Raw genomic sequence first — 15,872 nt, forward strand, 5'->3', positions numbered from 1 at the left:
GTTTACTTGTGATGCTTTCTTGAAATAATAACTTGGTCATTTTTTAAAGAAACTGGTTCTAATTTCTGCTTTTCTTCATGAGTGAAGCTCTGTTGTGTTTTTGTTGAGGCACTTCCTGAATCAGACAGTATTGAATGTAAAGATTCACAGATCAGTGCACAAAGTTCTTTCATATATGAGGTGTGAAAACGGGGTGTGTTGATGCTGTGTGGAGCCAGATGCAGCCTTCTTCAGAATAGGGCTGCACGATGAACCGCCACCGCATCGAAACTGAGGCTTTAACTGCTGCGTAACCGAACCGCACAGGGCTGAGGCTTTTAGAGCCATTTGAGTGACAGACCTATCCGCCAATCAAAACGTTCGAGTCTCGCGTTCTGGGCCACCGGCCAATCAGAAATGACAACAGCAAGCAAGTATGTCTGCACTGCACCGCTGCAGCTGACTAGCATCAGGTTGCTAACAACAACCTTTGCACGTGTGCTCTGCGGTGTCGTGAGGAGCAAAGTTTTCAGTGTGACTCGTTCTCGGTGTGAAAATGTCTGAGATGGCAGCAGGAGAGGGGGCGGAGCCGCTGGTATCAGAAAGAACTGGAGCTCAGCTGTTTGGACTCTGGGTTTGAAAAAAACCACGTGGAGCCAGGTGTAGATGGTGTCGCCGTGCAGCAGCCAGATCCAGAGGAAACACGTCTAGTTTATACCAACACCTGAAGACTCACCGCTACACGTTACAGAAACGTGGACGAGTCGTAGGTTATTCTCTCTCTCCCCCGATCGCCCCACAGCTCAGCCTTCATCCAGCATGTGATTCGCTCGTCTCTCTCCATGAAAACATGAAGCTGTGAGGGAGACGAGCCAGAGCAGGATTACTAAACTGACTGTGATCTAAGGATATTACAGCAATAAGGATTATTTTTTTTTTTTACCCTTTATCTTTAGAGGCTGGCGAGTCCTTTTTTTTTTTTTTTTTTTTTTTTTGCGAGTTGAAGTTGGTTTCACAGTGGTGCCTGTTTGCGGTTCTGGTTTTTAATTTCCATTTATTTCACATTGAAAACTGTTGTCTAAGTAATCTTCTGTGAGCCATGCAGGCAAGACCAGTATTGAATTACAATTTCGACAGCATTGGATTTTCATTATTTTGTTATTTCATTAAAACCACGCACTCGTTTTTTGTTTTTGTGATGCAACGTGATGCAGACAGCACGGTGGCGTCTCACTGCCGCTGCCTGAAGTTAGTTTACATTCGGTTATTTTATGCGTCAACTTGAGCAAGACCATGTAAAAGTAACAAGAATTTTTTTTTCCATAATTTTAGCTGTTTTCTGCATTTGAAAGAATAAAATGTGAAAATCGCAAATCGAATCGCAATCGTGTTATTGGTCAGAAAAATTGCTATTAGGTTTTTTGTCACAATCGTGCAGCCCCAGTTCAGAACACCAGCAGACCCTCCTGACAGGGACGAGACCCTCGTCAATACTGTTGACATTTCTGAGCTCACATAGGATCGACTGTCAGCTTAGAAACTCCAGCACTGTCTGATCTTCAACATGTAAACTTACAACAGACCAGTGCCTTAAAGCAAATGTGTGTGGAGGAAAATGATATTCAGCTGAATTAAACGCCAGCAGGAGTCAGGGAGTCGACCTTGTTGTTTTCATGATGCACTGAGATGGAACAAACGAGAAAAAGCAGTGAAAGAGGGAGAACTTCCATTCCACTCATGCATACGTTTTGGATATTTACAAGATTTATCATATCAGAACCTTTTTCATCCAGGTTACCCATAAAATCAGTAAGATAATCACAGGTAGAAGGAGGAATGTTGTCAGGTGACAGTGAGACCCAGAGGTGAAGATCAGACCAGAATGTCTTCACAGAAGGACTCCTGTGAAACAAGTGATCAACGGCTTCAGCCTCAGACAAACTAAAGCCGAGGAAGCCAGATCAGAAGAAAATCATTACAAGGGGTAAAGCTGACAGCATTTTAGAACGAGTTTCCTTGACTTTAGGTGCAGTGGGAAAAGACCAGTAGAAGGAATATGCATGTTTTCTCGGAGGTAAATCAATATGATCTTTAACTGAACAAAGTCCCCTCAGATTGTTTAGAAGTCATACTAATGATGCTGTGATCACATCTTCTATCCAGTAGATAGATCACAAACCTTTAAAGAAGGTAGACTCAGGGAAAACTGCATGGCACTTTGAGTAAAACACTGGGAGTCGGCCAGACTCAGATTTTCTGTTGATAGTGACAACCCTGTTCTCCACCGCAGAGAACTGGGAGGTGAAGAGTCGTGGTATCAGATCATTTCTTCATACAAACACCAGTCCAGTATAAACAAACTAGTTTAAAGTGGCTGATGACTCTGACGTGTTGCTGCTCCTCGCTTGCCTCCATGACGGCATCGTGGTAAACAAGCGAGCACAACCTCTCACAAAGTGTTTTAAAACCCATAAACTCAGTCAGGACACAGGCCAGAGCTAGTCTTTATGGCATTTTAATGATTCTGGTTTTCAAATGTCATAAAGAGAGATGATTTGTTTGTCTTTTGAAAGCACAGCGTGTTCAGTCTGGATTGCAGGAACATAAAACACCACCACTCTTCTACATGCATTCATTTAAAATCTAAAAGAACATGTTTTTAAGGTTTTTCAAAAGTGAGCAGTAATGAACTTAGTGGCATTTGATTCGTTCAGTGTTGTGACTGAGGGGTCGGCAGGTTGTTCTCATCCAGCAGAGAGCAGAGGTCAGATGTCGCCTGATGTGGAGAAATGTTCCCCGCTCTGGGCACTGGGGGGCAGCAGAGAGGCGGGAGCTCCCTTCACAGATGAAGAGAAGAATAAATGCTGTAGTTTTAACGAAATGTAAGAAGCTGTCCGTCAGACGGAGCATCGCTGGTCGGAGCTGCCAGATGTGTTCAGGCCGATGCTGCTGCGCTCGCTCCGAAACGCTGCAGTGTGACGGCTGTGATAACCCCGCCTCTGTCGGCAGACGTCTGCACGCAAACAGCTGTGCATCTTGTTCCTGCACACCCCTATAAAACAGGACAGGTGTCTTCTCTGATGAAGAGCACATCCCATCTCCATTCAGACAGGCTGGATCCGGGCCGTGCCGGGGCGAGCGCGGCGGCAGGTGTCAGCGCACGTCGGATTCGGCGGCGGGCCATCTGCAGCCGCCTCTCCCGGCATGTCGAGGACCCTCCTTGTCAGCCGCAGGTATTTCTCACCGTTGGAGCTGTCACTGAGATGGATGATCCGCTCCCTGACTGGAGGACTGAGCTGAGGGGCCACAGGTGGCCGGCGCCGCTGTTGACAGCGTTTTGAGTGGCGTGCAGAGCGCAGCTGTGTGTTTAGGAGCAGTTCCATTTCCACAAAGTGTCACATGACAACCGTCTGTTGCCGGACCGGTAAAGACATGATGTGCTCACAGCTTTATATCGTTACATGGACGGTTTCATGAATGCCTGCATATAAAATCGCTCTGCTCCACACTCTGCACGCTGAGGCGAGGAACAGGCACTTCCTGGAACAGCAGAACAAGAGTTCGGTCTCTTGCAGCACCCATTTCCACGACACTGCGACTGTAACATCAGCAGTATGTCTCAGTGAACACTCCTTCAACAGGAACTTTGAAACAAACACTGAGATCTCATTTTTTTTCAATATTATGGGAAAATGTTAGTCATAAAATGTTGTCACAGTAATCTATTTTAAATAAGACACAGCGGATGTAGTCTGATGAAAACACATAAGTAGAATCTTGATCACATGATTTGAAGTCAGATAGTTTACTCTTTTCTATTTTATCAGCAGGACTCGGGCAGTGTGTTGCAAACAAACCGGGAGTGTTCAGTGATGAAACACTCAGGATGCTGGGATTTCACTGGACCACAGGAAAGTTCTACCTGTTAGGAATTAAAAGCTGGGTTTGTGAGCCCCACCAGGACTGCCCTCCCTGTGGAGTCACCAGCAGGCAGAATGAAAGATACCAGGCCGGCAGCAGCAGTCAGGAGGGAAAGTGGAAACCAGGAGACTTGGAACACGAGAGGAGAGCTGGAGCGACTGAATTCACAAAGTACCTCTGGATGAAAAGCTGTCTTTAAGCTGCCTCGTTTCAGAGAGTCTGGCACGTTGGATGACAGATGACTGGCGGCCATTGCAGTGGACGGCGGCTCTGCGGCACAGCGACAGCTCAGACCTTCCGGCTCTTGTGACAGATGAGAGCTCCCTCCATCAGGTGTGACGAGGCTGACAGGTGTAAACAAACCGACGTGAGGTGGCGTGTTCAGATGGGAAACGTCCCTGTCACAGCGGTTTCTCTGCTGTGGGTTCCTCCAGCATGGACTGGAGCATACGCCCGTCCGCCTTCGCTGTCTGCGTTTGGGTCCGTGGGTCAAGACCCAAACACTGGAGAGCCTGTCCGTTGACCGAGCAGGGTCAGGGTTAGGAAATACTGCATTTCATATTCACTTAAAGTTCATTCCAACACACCGAGTAGCCGTTACTTCATCTTTTTTACTTTTTTATTTTCTAAAGGAGTGATCAGTAGCAGGATTACTTTTATGGAGTAATCTCAACAACACTGCTCAGGGGTAGCATGATGTGTATCAGATCCCAATGTTTGTCATAGATAAGTATTAATTATCAGTTACCAGTCACGACTGACAGCCTAACTTCCCATAAAGATGACCCCCAACAGAACTACGATGGCCAAAGTGCATGTTGGAAAAAAAGAAAAAAAACGATTTAGAGAAATTTCATCAGATAAGGAGCTTGAACCCCAATATTGAATAAACACATAGTGTGAGCTCCAGCCCCAAATGCAGACTATAACTCCCCAACGTAAAGAAGCATAGACCTGAACCGGCCCGGAGCTGGTGCACCAGGACCTGAACTGAAACAGCACCCTGTTCTGTTGGAGGTGCTGCACACCAAGCTGTCCGGGATAAACAGGAGAGGACGCATCCAGCTAGCAATAAGCGCAAAGTCTCTCAGCCACCGTCTGTGATAGCATGGCAGCGCAGTCATGCACGTGGCGTGCGTGGAGACTGGACCATGTCCACAAGTTTTCAAGCAGCTTACTGTATGCTGCCATCCTGACTGCAGCTCGCTTTCTTAGGAAGCTCTTCTTCAACTCAGGAAAGATTATTTCCAACATTCTGTCCGTCCGTCCGTCCGTCTCTCTCTGTCTCTGTCTCTCTAGCTAACACGGCATGAAGTATAGATTCTTGTGGTGACACTGAGCGGTGCAGGACAGCTGCTCTGAATAAAAGCCAGAGTTTCTGGCAGCTGGATGGAAGAGAAAATGAGGGGGACAGGAGTCCACACCAAGTAGAGGGGGACAGGAGGTGACTGCTAAACTTATTTGAGGGACACATTTAGAGTGAGAGATATTGCAGTGTACAGGAGCATCACCAGCAGCTCCCAGGATCCACCTAATGTGATCAGCCCACTGCCAGGACTCGCTCAGGCCCGTTACAGCCCTGCTGCTGGTAAGATCTATTTATGGCACAAATCATCCCTCATTATTTGTCCCTGTCCACGTTTCCCCTCCATTTAAACTGATCCTGCTGTGATGGGAGGTATAGAGGGAGAGCATCCATCCAGTCACTTCACTGCAGATGCCATCAGGGCTCACATCTTAGACAGAAGTTAAGAAAAAAAAACTCTAAAAGTAGCTGAAGTGCTGGTTTAAATAATTTAGTTACATGGAATTATTAAAGTCCTCCTTCTAAAATATGTTCAGTTTAAGGTCAAAGTTTGTGTGATTACAGACGGTAACTGTTCTGGCCGAACCGTTTCAGAGCTGACTCTCAGCAGGTGGCATGTCTTCAGTGAGAATGTCTCTTATCAACATGGAGATGAAGCATGCTCCCTCCATCAGATGGGCGGTCTGCTGTCTCCACCTGCTGCTGAGCTGCTGGACAGTCCTGCTCCAGTCCTCCTGACTCGGTGTCCTCCCGCTCTGTCCCCCTGCGGACACAGAGACAGTAACGCCTGTCTGAAGCTCAGAGCGACTCACAGCAGTCTGAGCTTTCTGTTCGCCTGAGAATGAATCATTTGATGGTCAGGGGTCAGCTGGTGCCAGAAACAAACTGAACGTATCTTGAGCGCCCCCTGGTGACTGAGCTGATCACTGACCATTGGCTCCACCTCCATGTTTGTGTGTGTTCAACATGAGATGCCACCTTTTGAATGTTGTCACTTGACCACAGTTCACACTGTGGGCGCATGGAGTCAGAAAATATGAGTCAGTAATTCAAGTCAGAGAGATGTGAGCTGAAGAAGCTTGAAACAGAAGCTTTTAGTGGGGTTTGAATTCGATGTGTCTGCTGTGTCCCCGACAGCTGCAGTGCAGCAGAGACTCGGATAACCTGCTGGACTGGATGAGCTGGGAGGACAGACCGTCTGCTCTCGGGGAGCTCGGCCCCCGAGAAGCTTCACGGAGGACACGTCTCCCCTCTGAGTGGACAGTGGGACGGCTTCCCCTCCTCTGCTTGCTCGTGCACAGTCTGCAGGGGGACTTTAGTGCACGTGAAGCTGTTGATGAATATATGGTGTTCTGTTGCTCTGCAGCTTCCATCCTCTGAGTCTGGAATATTGAGTGAAAAGCAGAAAGCCAAAGTTTGGAAATGAAATACTCCTTCTTCACCTGCTGAGACAGACCTCCAGAGTGACAGAAATATAACAGCAACTCGGCTGTCTCTGTCTCCGTCTCCGTCACTGTCCCCGTGTCTCTCCCTGTCCCTGCCTCCGTCCCCGTCCCCGTCTCTGTCCCTGTCTCTGCTGCTGCAGCAGGACATACTGTCCCTCCTGGCCCGGTTCTGTCTGGAGCTGGTTTCAGGTCAGGGCGGGGTGTGGTGGGTCCTGGTGGACCGGGACCAGCCTGGACAGGCGGTCTGAAAATGCCAAGTGTGCTGGTGAACCCCTGAAAACCTCCGAACTTTATTGAGCTGTGCGCGTTGACGGCGCCGCTGGTCACAGCAGTGGGAGTGGTCACTATACAGTTATCCACTGAGGCAACTGTCAGAAAACTTTTAGAAGGGCCCGGCAGTGGTAACGGTGGCGGAAAGGAAACAAACTGCTCCTGCAGCTGCTTGTGCTTGCTTTGGATGTGTGTGCTGTCAGAACTGATTTGCAGCAGCGACTGAATGAACCATAGCTGGAACACAATCATCCCTGACTGCAGAAAACGCCACGTTTCACATCAACAGAGCAGTTTCAGGCAGAACCTTGCTGGAAAGTCTGTTGAGCCAGTGAATGAAGGCAGAAGCCTCCGCGCCGGCTGACAGCACCTGAACTATGCAGGGTCTGGCCAGGTTGGTTCTGAGCTACACAGGCTCCACCCAGGAGGAGGATGAGTGGCGTCCGGTGGGGTAGGATGAAGTACTGGTCAGGAAACGTTTAATACACCCTATGGGATGCAGTGCCATGGCACACTGACAGGGCTGAGACGCTGAAAAACAGGACTAAACACTGCTGTTAACCAAAGTAGAGGAAATCACACTCAGCAGGATGGAGATGCACAGAACAACAAATGGGACGCGTTGTCTGCAGACATCAGCGCCATCATGGAAGTGAAAAGCACGACGTGGAGAGCTGACAATGCGTCAAGCTTTTAACCTTGAGACACGGCATGACAGGGCTGGACACACACTCACTGTTAAAGCGCTTCTTCCAGGATGAGGACGAGACGCCACAGAATGAAGGACGGACCGCCTCCAGCCTTCAGCCAGCATGGCCCGACACGAGAAATCTCTACTGCCTGTTCACAAGCAGGAACCACGGCTGAGGACTGGAGACTCAACTCTGCCTCTTGGCTCACAGCGGACTGGCTGATGTCCTGTGCTGGATGTCTGTCAAAGCGGCTCCACCCCTCGCTCCATCAGTCCGTCTTTCTTCAGTCCAGTCCGTCCCAGAGAACGCCGGCTGCAGTGAGACCAGGGTTTGTTCCAGTAGTCCAACTGGGTGGAAACTAGGGATGTGCCAATTTACGATATAATCGCGATTTACGATATTGCACAGCCGAGATTATCATATCACATCATTTACAACATATCGTCTGTTTCATTTGGAGACGAGCCCGTTAAACAAACAGCTATTGGTCTTACCCAAGGTGTCAAAGCCTCTGCAGCAAAGTGTAGTACAAACCACCACAAGAGTCCCACATCCATAGAAAACCCCTAAAGTAAGTCATTTTATGCCAGGATGATAAAAATGAGGCATTAACGCGTTCGGCCCGACGGACACTGTACTGCCCCCCTCAGCGCACATCCCGACACAAAACGCAACAGAACCAGAGATCCGTCTGCTCCATCCCAACATACTGGGCCTCGTATGAAACTAGAAAAGCTGCACTTCAGGAGACACCAGGCAGGATATTCTCTGACCCGACCGCCTCCCCTCAGCGGCAAAACAAACCCAAAACCCAGCTTCACATTTCACAGCCAGAACCTCAGATCGCATGTTTCTCACACACTTCTTCACCAAATCTCAAAGCTATTCACACTAAAAACAACATGTTTTATTTCCTTACCGTTTTGTGGTCATTTTCCATCTATCCACGCTCTCCTCTCACCAAAACTAAACTTATAATCCTCTGGAGTAGTGAAAGAGCGCCATGCACCTGAATGTTATTGTCGCCATCTTGTGGGCTTGTCGTTAATCTTGGGAGTTTAAATAAAGTTTGTTGACGTTCTGCGTCTGGCGAGCATTCAAACGTTACACATGACTGAGGCATCATCCAGCTGGGAGACTTCATTGAACGTAAACCACACTAGCGCCGCCGCCATCTTGGTTCTATGACGCAGTGGTGCGCACTGCAGGGCGAGACACACACAAATGGCAATCAGTGATTGTTTGTGTGATTTATTTGGCAATTTTTACCTCCGCCAGGAGGTTATGGAATCACGTTGGTTTGTTGGTTTGTTGGTTGGTCTGTTAGCAACATTATGGAAAAAGTAATGGACGGATTGCAATGAAACTTAGTGGAAAGGTGGGTCTTGGGCTAACTTAGAATCCATTAAATTTTGGTGATGATCCGGATCACTGTCTGGATCCAGGAGTTTTTTTTAAAGGATTCTTTATCATTGAGAGATAGGGAGTCTTTCACATGGTTGGGCAGGCCCGCCGACAGGGGGCCTGTACGGCATGGGTGCGCCGCGCCGCGTACAGCCGTGGCACGCCGCACCGCAACGCGTGCCGCACGAACCGCTACGCGCACCGTACGCACAGCGCTTGTGCTCTGCACGCCACAGCGCTCTGCTCCGATCAAACCCCCGATCACAATGTTGTTTTATTATACGAGGGGGGACCGGAAAGAAACCGGACTGTGTTTATAAAATTAAAACAAGAATGATTCCAGAGTTTTGGCTGTTAAACTCGCTACAGCATATTCTTGTGCAGATCTCTGCAAAGTATCATCTCACAAAGTTCCACAGGGAAAGCACACACAGCGCCGACGTCAGCACAGCAGGACCCCCGTCTTCGGAAAAGCACAAAATGGCGGAACACATCACTAAACGCGATCAGCGCGCAAGCATCAGATTCTGTTTTCTGCTGGGAAAAACAGCTTGCGCGCTTTCAGGGACTACTGTGCTAAAGCACAGACGCACAAGCATCTGGCTTGGTCTGCCGCGGCTTCCATAGTTCAGGGAGCGCGTGCAGACGAGCACTGCGGAAGTATCGCACTGTTTAAAACTGTACTTAATGACCTCGTTTAGAATTAATTATGGATGTTACCCACTCAGGACACTTGGGTTACAGCAGACGAGCAGTATGAAGGAAAATAGGCATGTTTTGTGGACTTTATGGACCGTTTTTTCTGTCGGGCTCTGTCGGTCCCTGTTTGTGGAAAACGAAAATCCCCCAGGACCTCCAGCTGCATTTGAGACATCAAAACAGTGCTCCAGAGTGTTTCTCAGCATGAGGGTGAGTAGAAAATGAGGCCAAATCGTTTTTTGGGTGGAGTATTCCTTTAACATGCACAGTGTTGTTGACAGATGTTGTTGATAGATTTCACAGTGTTTTGGGGCATTTTCAATAGTATTAAAAGCAACGCGCCAATATCGTGATAATATTGTGAATATTTTGGGCCGCCAATATGGTGATATCAATTTTTCATATTGGCGCATGCCTAGTGGAAACGCCCCGGCCAGCCAGGAGGGGGCGCTCCGGCACGCCGGCCCTCAGGAGGAGGGTCACCAGCTGGCTGAAGGCACACGGACGGGAAACCACCAGAAAGGAGTCCTCAGCCCAGCGCTGGGCCCCTTCTCGAGACCACCCACAGACAAGCTGACGATGGACACCTGCACAGGAAGAACACAGCCAGCGCCGTTTAGATGGATTTGGGATGTCGCAGCATGAAGAGAGCCGTGTGAAAACACTAACACAAACAACAGCTGCGAAACAAAATGGCGCGCAGCTTCTGCTCTCCCCGCTACAGAATGCATGGCTAACAAGACAAATGTCCCCGTGCTCTGCCATGAATTATGCATGGAGGCAGCGTTTCTAACGCCAGAGAGCGTTTCATCTGTGGAGGGATCTGCTGCTCGAGACGCTGCTGAATGCTGGGATGGAAACGTTAACAGGAGGAAGGTGGGGGCGGTGCTCACATCGCGTGGAACTAATTCACCTGGTCTGAAGCCCCACTCTAGCTCTTTGACTTCTGAGCTTTGACTTGTCAAACTGAGCAAGTGTACGGACAAAGTGGACTACAGGCGAGGCATCTGGACCGGAGTGAAACCATAAAACCAGCCGAGACTCTTCTGTCATGTGTTGACAGTTTGTTTTCCAGTGTGATGAATAATCCAGAACCTGACTCCGGCGACCATCCTGGACAGACTTACACGTGCAGCTGAAGCCTGTTCTGCTCACACACTTAAACAGGTCTGGGTTGTGTGTCTCCAGGTGTGTGTAATAATTCAAGACTCGAGACTCTTGGAGAAACTTCATGAAAATGACAAACTTCCTCCTCTCTGAATGCGGATGAAGTGGAAGCGAGGGGGCTGCAGACGAGCTTAATGGAACATGGGAATCCTTTCAGAGCCATTTGTCAATTCAAAATAAGGACCTGTCTTAATTCTCACTGTATGTCTGCAAGATGTGATGGAATAACAAAGGACCCTTCGAGGGCAATTTTCCACCGCCAAGAGAACCATTTCGTCTGGCAAATTAGCCCCTCATTTGAGAGCTGATGGAGACGGAGGGAAATGGACGCGTGTGAGCCGGCTTCCTCCCTGAGAGTCTAAACTCAGCCTTGGCTTTAGCATGTCCTCACAACACGTTTCTTTTGTCTGTGTCTCTGCAGACCTTCCAGGGCTGTGATGCTGAGAGCGTGTCCTCGCTCACAGGTTGACTGGTTCGGCCAATCTTTGAAATCTGGCTTCACGTCAACAAAAGACACCAATTTTGCCCCTGTGTGTGTTTCTTTGTGTGTTTCTGTGAGTGCAGTGATTGCCATGCATGCTGAAGTGATGTATGGCCACTCACTGCCTCTCATCTAGCTCTGCTTCTCTGCTCTGTTTTTCTTCCAGTGGCCATTATGTTGAAAGATGATTACTTTGTTCGGGGAGCCGGGCTACCTGGGAGGTTTAAAGCTGAGAAAGTGGAGTTTCACTGGGGACCCAGCAACGGATCTGAAGGTTCTGAACACGGCGTCAACGGCCGGCGTTACCCAGTGGAGGTAAGCTCCGTCCACCGGACGTCACACAGCCTGTTCTAGTGAAACACACTGCACTACATATTCAGTGTGTGAGTATTCTCACATCGGCGGTAAATCACACTCCTGTGAGCTGCTCACCCGTCAGCAGCAGCTCGAGAGTCCGTTTCTGATTCAAGCACACTTTGGCCAGTGTAACTGCAAGACCTGCACCTCAACCACTTCAGTCCCGACTCAGCGACCATGGTGCTGATCACCTGCAAACGGTGCTCCTCATGGTCCCATACCGCCTCCACATCTCCTCACTGGCTTCTGTTCCATTTGAGATAGAATGAGACGATCCAGCTCCTCCTGGCAGCAGTGAGCTCCTGACTGACTGCCGTGAAAACTCAGAATGTTCAGCTCCTCAAGTTGCTCTGTGCCAGCTGTCAACCAGGGAGTTTTACTGTTGGCTGTGGGAATTAGCTGCTAGCATTAGTGTTTGCTATGAGAATTAGCTGTTAGCATTAGCTGTGAGAATAGCTGTTAGCGTTATAGGTTAGCATTAGTGTTAGCTGTGAGAATTAGCTGTTAGCATTAGCTTTGAGAATTAGCTGTTAGTGTTAGAGGTTAGCATTAGTGTTAGCTGTGAGAATTAGCTGTTAGCATTAGCTTTGAGAATTAGCTGTTAACGTTACAGGTTAGCATTAGTGTGAGCTGTGAGAATTAGCTGTTAGCATTAGCTTTGAGAATTAACTGTTAGCATTAGAGGTTAGCATTTGAGAATTAGCTGTTTGCATTAGCTTTGAGAATTAGCTGTTAGCGTTACAGGTTAGCATTAGTGTTAGCTGTGAGAATTGGTGACTAAAATGTCTGCGGGTGTCTGCATGCCGTCAGAAGCAGTGTGACGATGCTTCAAACAGGAGCCCGTCGTGTTTCAGCTGCCTAAACAGCTTCAGTCCCAGCGTCTCTGGGCGTTTCTGCACATGTGTGAATGTTCCTGTTGTTTCTGTGTCTGTCGTTCTCCCGGATGCTGAAATGTCAGCCGTCTCCATCTGGGCGCTCCAAGAGAAATACCTCTTTGCTCCAAACGGCCAAACAAATGAATATGTATAGTTTGACATTTGGTAGATCGGCTGACGGTTCAGCTTGATATTGTAATTTCTCCTTCTCTTCTACTTTTCTTTTGTTCTTTTGCTTCTTTTAAGCCTTTCAACAAAGTTGGATGAAGGCGTGTTGTGTCAGCAGTTGAGAGTCCTGCATGGGAATGATGCATTCTGGGTTTGAGACCGTCACTTGCCGCCCGCCTCAGAGAGCGACTCCGAGCTTTCAGGAGCTCCGCTTCTCATGTCCTGGATTTATAAGTGCAGTCACAACCCATCTAGCTTCGGCATGGAAGCATTTCTGGGTTCCAGTGGAAGTTTTCTCCTGCGCACACCTACAAACCGACACGCACACAGACACACTGACACACACTGACGCACACTGACGCACACTGACGCACACATTGTTTCTGTGGGGATTTTTAGGGTCAACAATTAGACTCAAAGGATGTTTGTTTAGCTGAGAGAGGACCTGGGAGTCCCTGGAAGAACCATACAATGATCTTCTCTACCCGTTTTATCTTGTTGTGGGTCACAGTGGGCTGGAGCCAATCGCATCCCTGTTTCTATGACAACAATGCAAGTGAGAACTCATCGTCTCTGCATTGTTTCAGTCAACTGTCATGTTAACACAGCAGCGCTCAGAAAAGGATGTGTGTCTTTCCTTACACACTGAACAAGACGTAGTTTTCATGCTTGTCCACAAGTTATGCTAGGTGCTGGCATATGTTTTTGTGTGTGTGTGCGTGTGTGTGTGTGTGTGTGTGTGTGTGTGTGTGTGTGTGTGTGTGTGTGTGTGTGTGGTTTGAATCCAGGTTGGGACTGTCTCTCCTCACATGCTAAGCGTTATTGATCTGGACGTCTTCTGACACTAGAACATATTCATCTGGGTCAGACGTCACACGTGCTTCAACTTCCATCCAGGCTGCCTGCAGCCACGGAAAATGTCCTCAAAATGTCTCCCAGAATGCTTCACGGAAGCTGTCTTCCCGCAGTATGTGATTTGAAGTGGTGGTGGTGGTTTGTGTGTGGCAGTGTGCTCAGAATGTGCGGCGTGAGCGGCGGCGTTTCAGATCGTCCGGCTCACACGCTCTCCCAGCATCGGCCCAGTGACGGGAACACAGTTTGATTGCCGTGCAGCTGCAGTTTGACTTCATTGCTTGCTAACAGTGCACAGCGTTAGCGCTGCTGGACGAGAAGGGAACGCTGATATACCAAATGCATGCGCACGTGTGGACACACAGCACACCGCAACAAGGAGCGCAAGAACTGGTGAAACCACATTTCTTCCCTTCATTGGTGGAAATCACTCCAGACAGTCATCTTTAAAATGGTTCCTTTCAGAACGCTACTGAAAAACAAGCCCAGTTACTGTCTTTGTTTCGTAGTAACTGTAATGTATTCAGAGACAAACTAAGACACAAAGAGTCAGCCAGGGAGGAAACACAATGCAGCCAGGAGCATCCAGAGATCACAGCTCAGAGATGTCAGATCAGACAGACAGCACAGCTGAGGTGAGAACATGAGTCAGTCAGCTCTGCCATGATGGCGGCTGGTTTCAGAGCCAGTCCCCAGGGGGTCCTGGTCTGCAGTGGTCCCTGCCCAAAGGACAACTGTGGAATACATGATTCAGAAGAGTCGACTTATCAGTATGGAGTGAAGCTCCAGATCCAGCAGAACGGAAACACAGGTGTCAGGACAGAAGAGCCTCTCAGCACTGGTGGCCAGCAGACACTAATCAATGAAGTTTCTGCAGGAAGTCTGCTCTGAGTCTGGTTCTACAGGAAGTCTGCTCTGAGTCTGGTTCTGCAGGAAGTCTGCTCTGAGTCTGGTTCTGCAGGAAGTCTGCTCTGAGTCTGGTTCTGCAGGAAGTCTGCTCTGAGTCTGGTTCTACAGGAAGTCTCCTCTGAGCCTGGTTCTACAGGAAGTCTGCTCTGAGTCTGGTTCTGCAGGAAGTCTGCTCTGAGTCTGGTTCTGCAGGAAGTCTGCTCAGAGTCTGGTTCTACAGGAAGTCTCCTCTGAGCCTGGTTCTACAGGAAGTCTGCTCAGAGTCTGGTTCTGCAGGAAGTCTGCTCTGAGTCTGGTTCTGCAGGAAGTCTGCTCTGAGTCTGGTTCTACAGGAAGTCTCCTCTGAGCCTGGTTCTACAGGAAGTCTGCTCTGAGTCTGGTTCTGCAGGAAGTCTGCTCTGAGTCTGGTTCTACAGGAAGTCTGCTCAGAGTCTGGTTCTACAGGAAGTCTACTCTGAGTCTGGCTCTACAGGAAGTCTCCTCTGATTCTGGTTCTACAGGAAGTCTGCTCTGAGTCTGGTTCTACAGGAAGTCTACTCTGAGTCTGGTTCTACAGGAAGTCTGCTCTGAGTCTGGTTCTACAGGAAGTCTGCTCTGAGTCTGGTTCTACAGGAAGTCTGCTCTGAGTCTGGTTCTACAGGAAGTCTGCTCAGAGTCTGGTTCTACAGGAAGTCTACTCTGAGTCTGGCTCTACAGGAAGTCTCCTCTGATTCTGGTTCTACAGGAAGTCTGCTCTGAGTCTGGTTCTGCAGGAAGTCTACTCTGAGTCTGGTTCTACAGGAAGTCTGCTCTGAGTCTGGTTCTACAGGAAGTCTGCTCTGAGTCTGATTCTGCAGGAAGTCTGCTCTGAGTCTGGTTCTGCAGGAAGTCTGCTCTGAGTCTGGTTCTACAGGAAGTCTGCTCTGAGTCTGGTTCTGCAGGAAGTCTGCTCTGAGTCTGGTTCTACAGGAAGTCTGCTCTGAGTCTGGTTCTGCAGGAAGTCTGCTCTGAGTCTGGTTCTACAGGAAGTCTGCTCTGAGTCTGGTTCTGCAGGAAGTCTGCTCTGAGTCTGGTTCTACAGGAAGTCTGCTCTGAGTCTGGTTCTACAGGAAGTCTACTCTGAGTCTGGCTCTACAGGAAGTCTCCTCTGATTCTGGTTCTACAGGAAGTCTGCTCTGAGTCTGGTTCTACAGGAAGTCTACTCTGAGTCTGGTTCTACAGGAAGTCTGCTCTGAGTCTGGTTCTACAGGAAGTCTGCTCTGAGTCTGGTTCTACACAGGATTCGTACGTTTTGAAAAAACCTGGAAAAGTCATGGAATTTTAAAATGTCGTTTTCCAGGCCTGGAAAAGTTTTGGAAACATAAGTTC

The 15,872-nt window shown here is 48.7% G+C and overlaps 1 protein-coding gene across 1 annotated transcript in view; it reads left to right on the plus strand.

The window, feature by feature from the left end:
• The window catches only part of LOC115389268 (receptor-type tyrosine-protein phosphatase gamma-like), a 463,600-nt gene that overhangs the window by 305,852 nt on the left and 141,876 nt on the right, over positions 1-15,872 (plus strand). The window contains exon 4 of the mRNA XM_030092770.1: positions 11,531-11,679. Coding sequence (XP_029948630.1) covers positions 11,531-11,679 — 149 coding nt within the window. The remainder of the gene's footprint in view (positions 1-11,530; positions 11,680-15,872) is intronic.

This window comes from Salarias fasciatus, chromosome 5, assembly GCF_902148845.1.
Source record: "Salarias fasciatus chromosome 5, fSalaFa1.1, whole genome shotgun sequence".
In the NCBI taxonomy this organism is placed as follows: Eukaryota; Metazoa; Chordata; class Actinopteri; order Blenniiformes; family Blenniidae; genus Salarias; species Salarias fasciatus.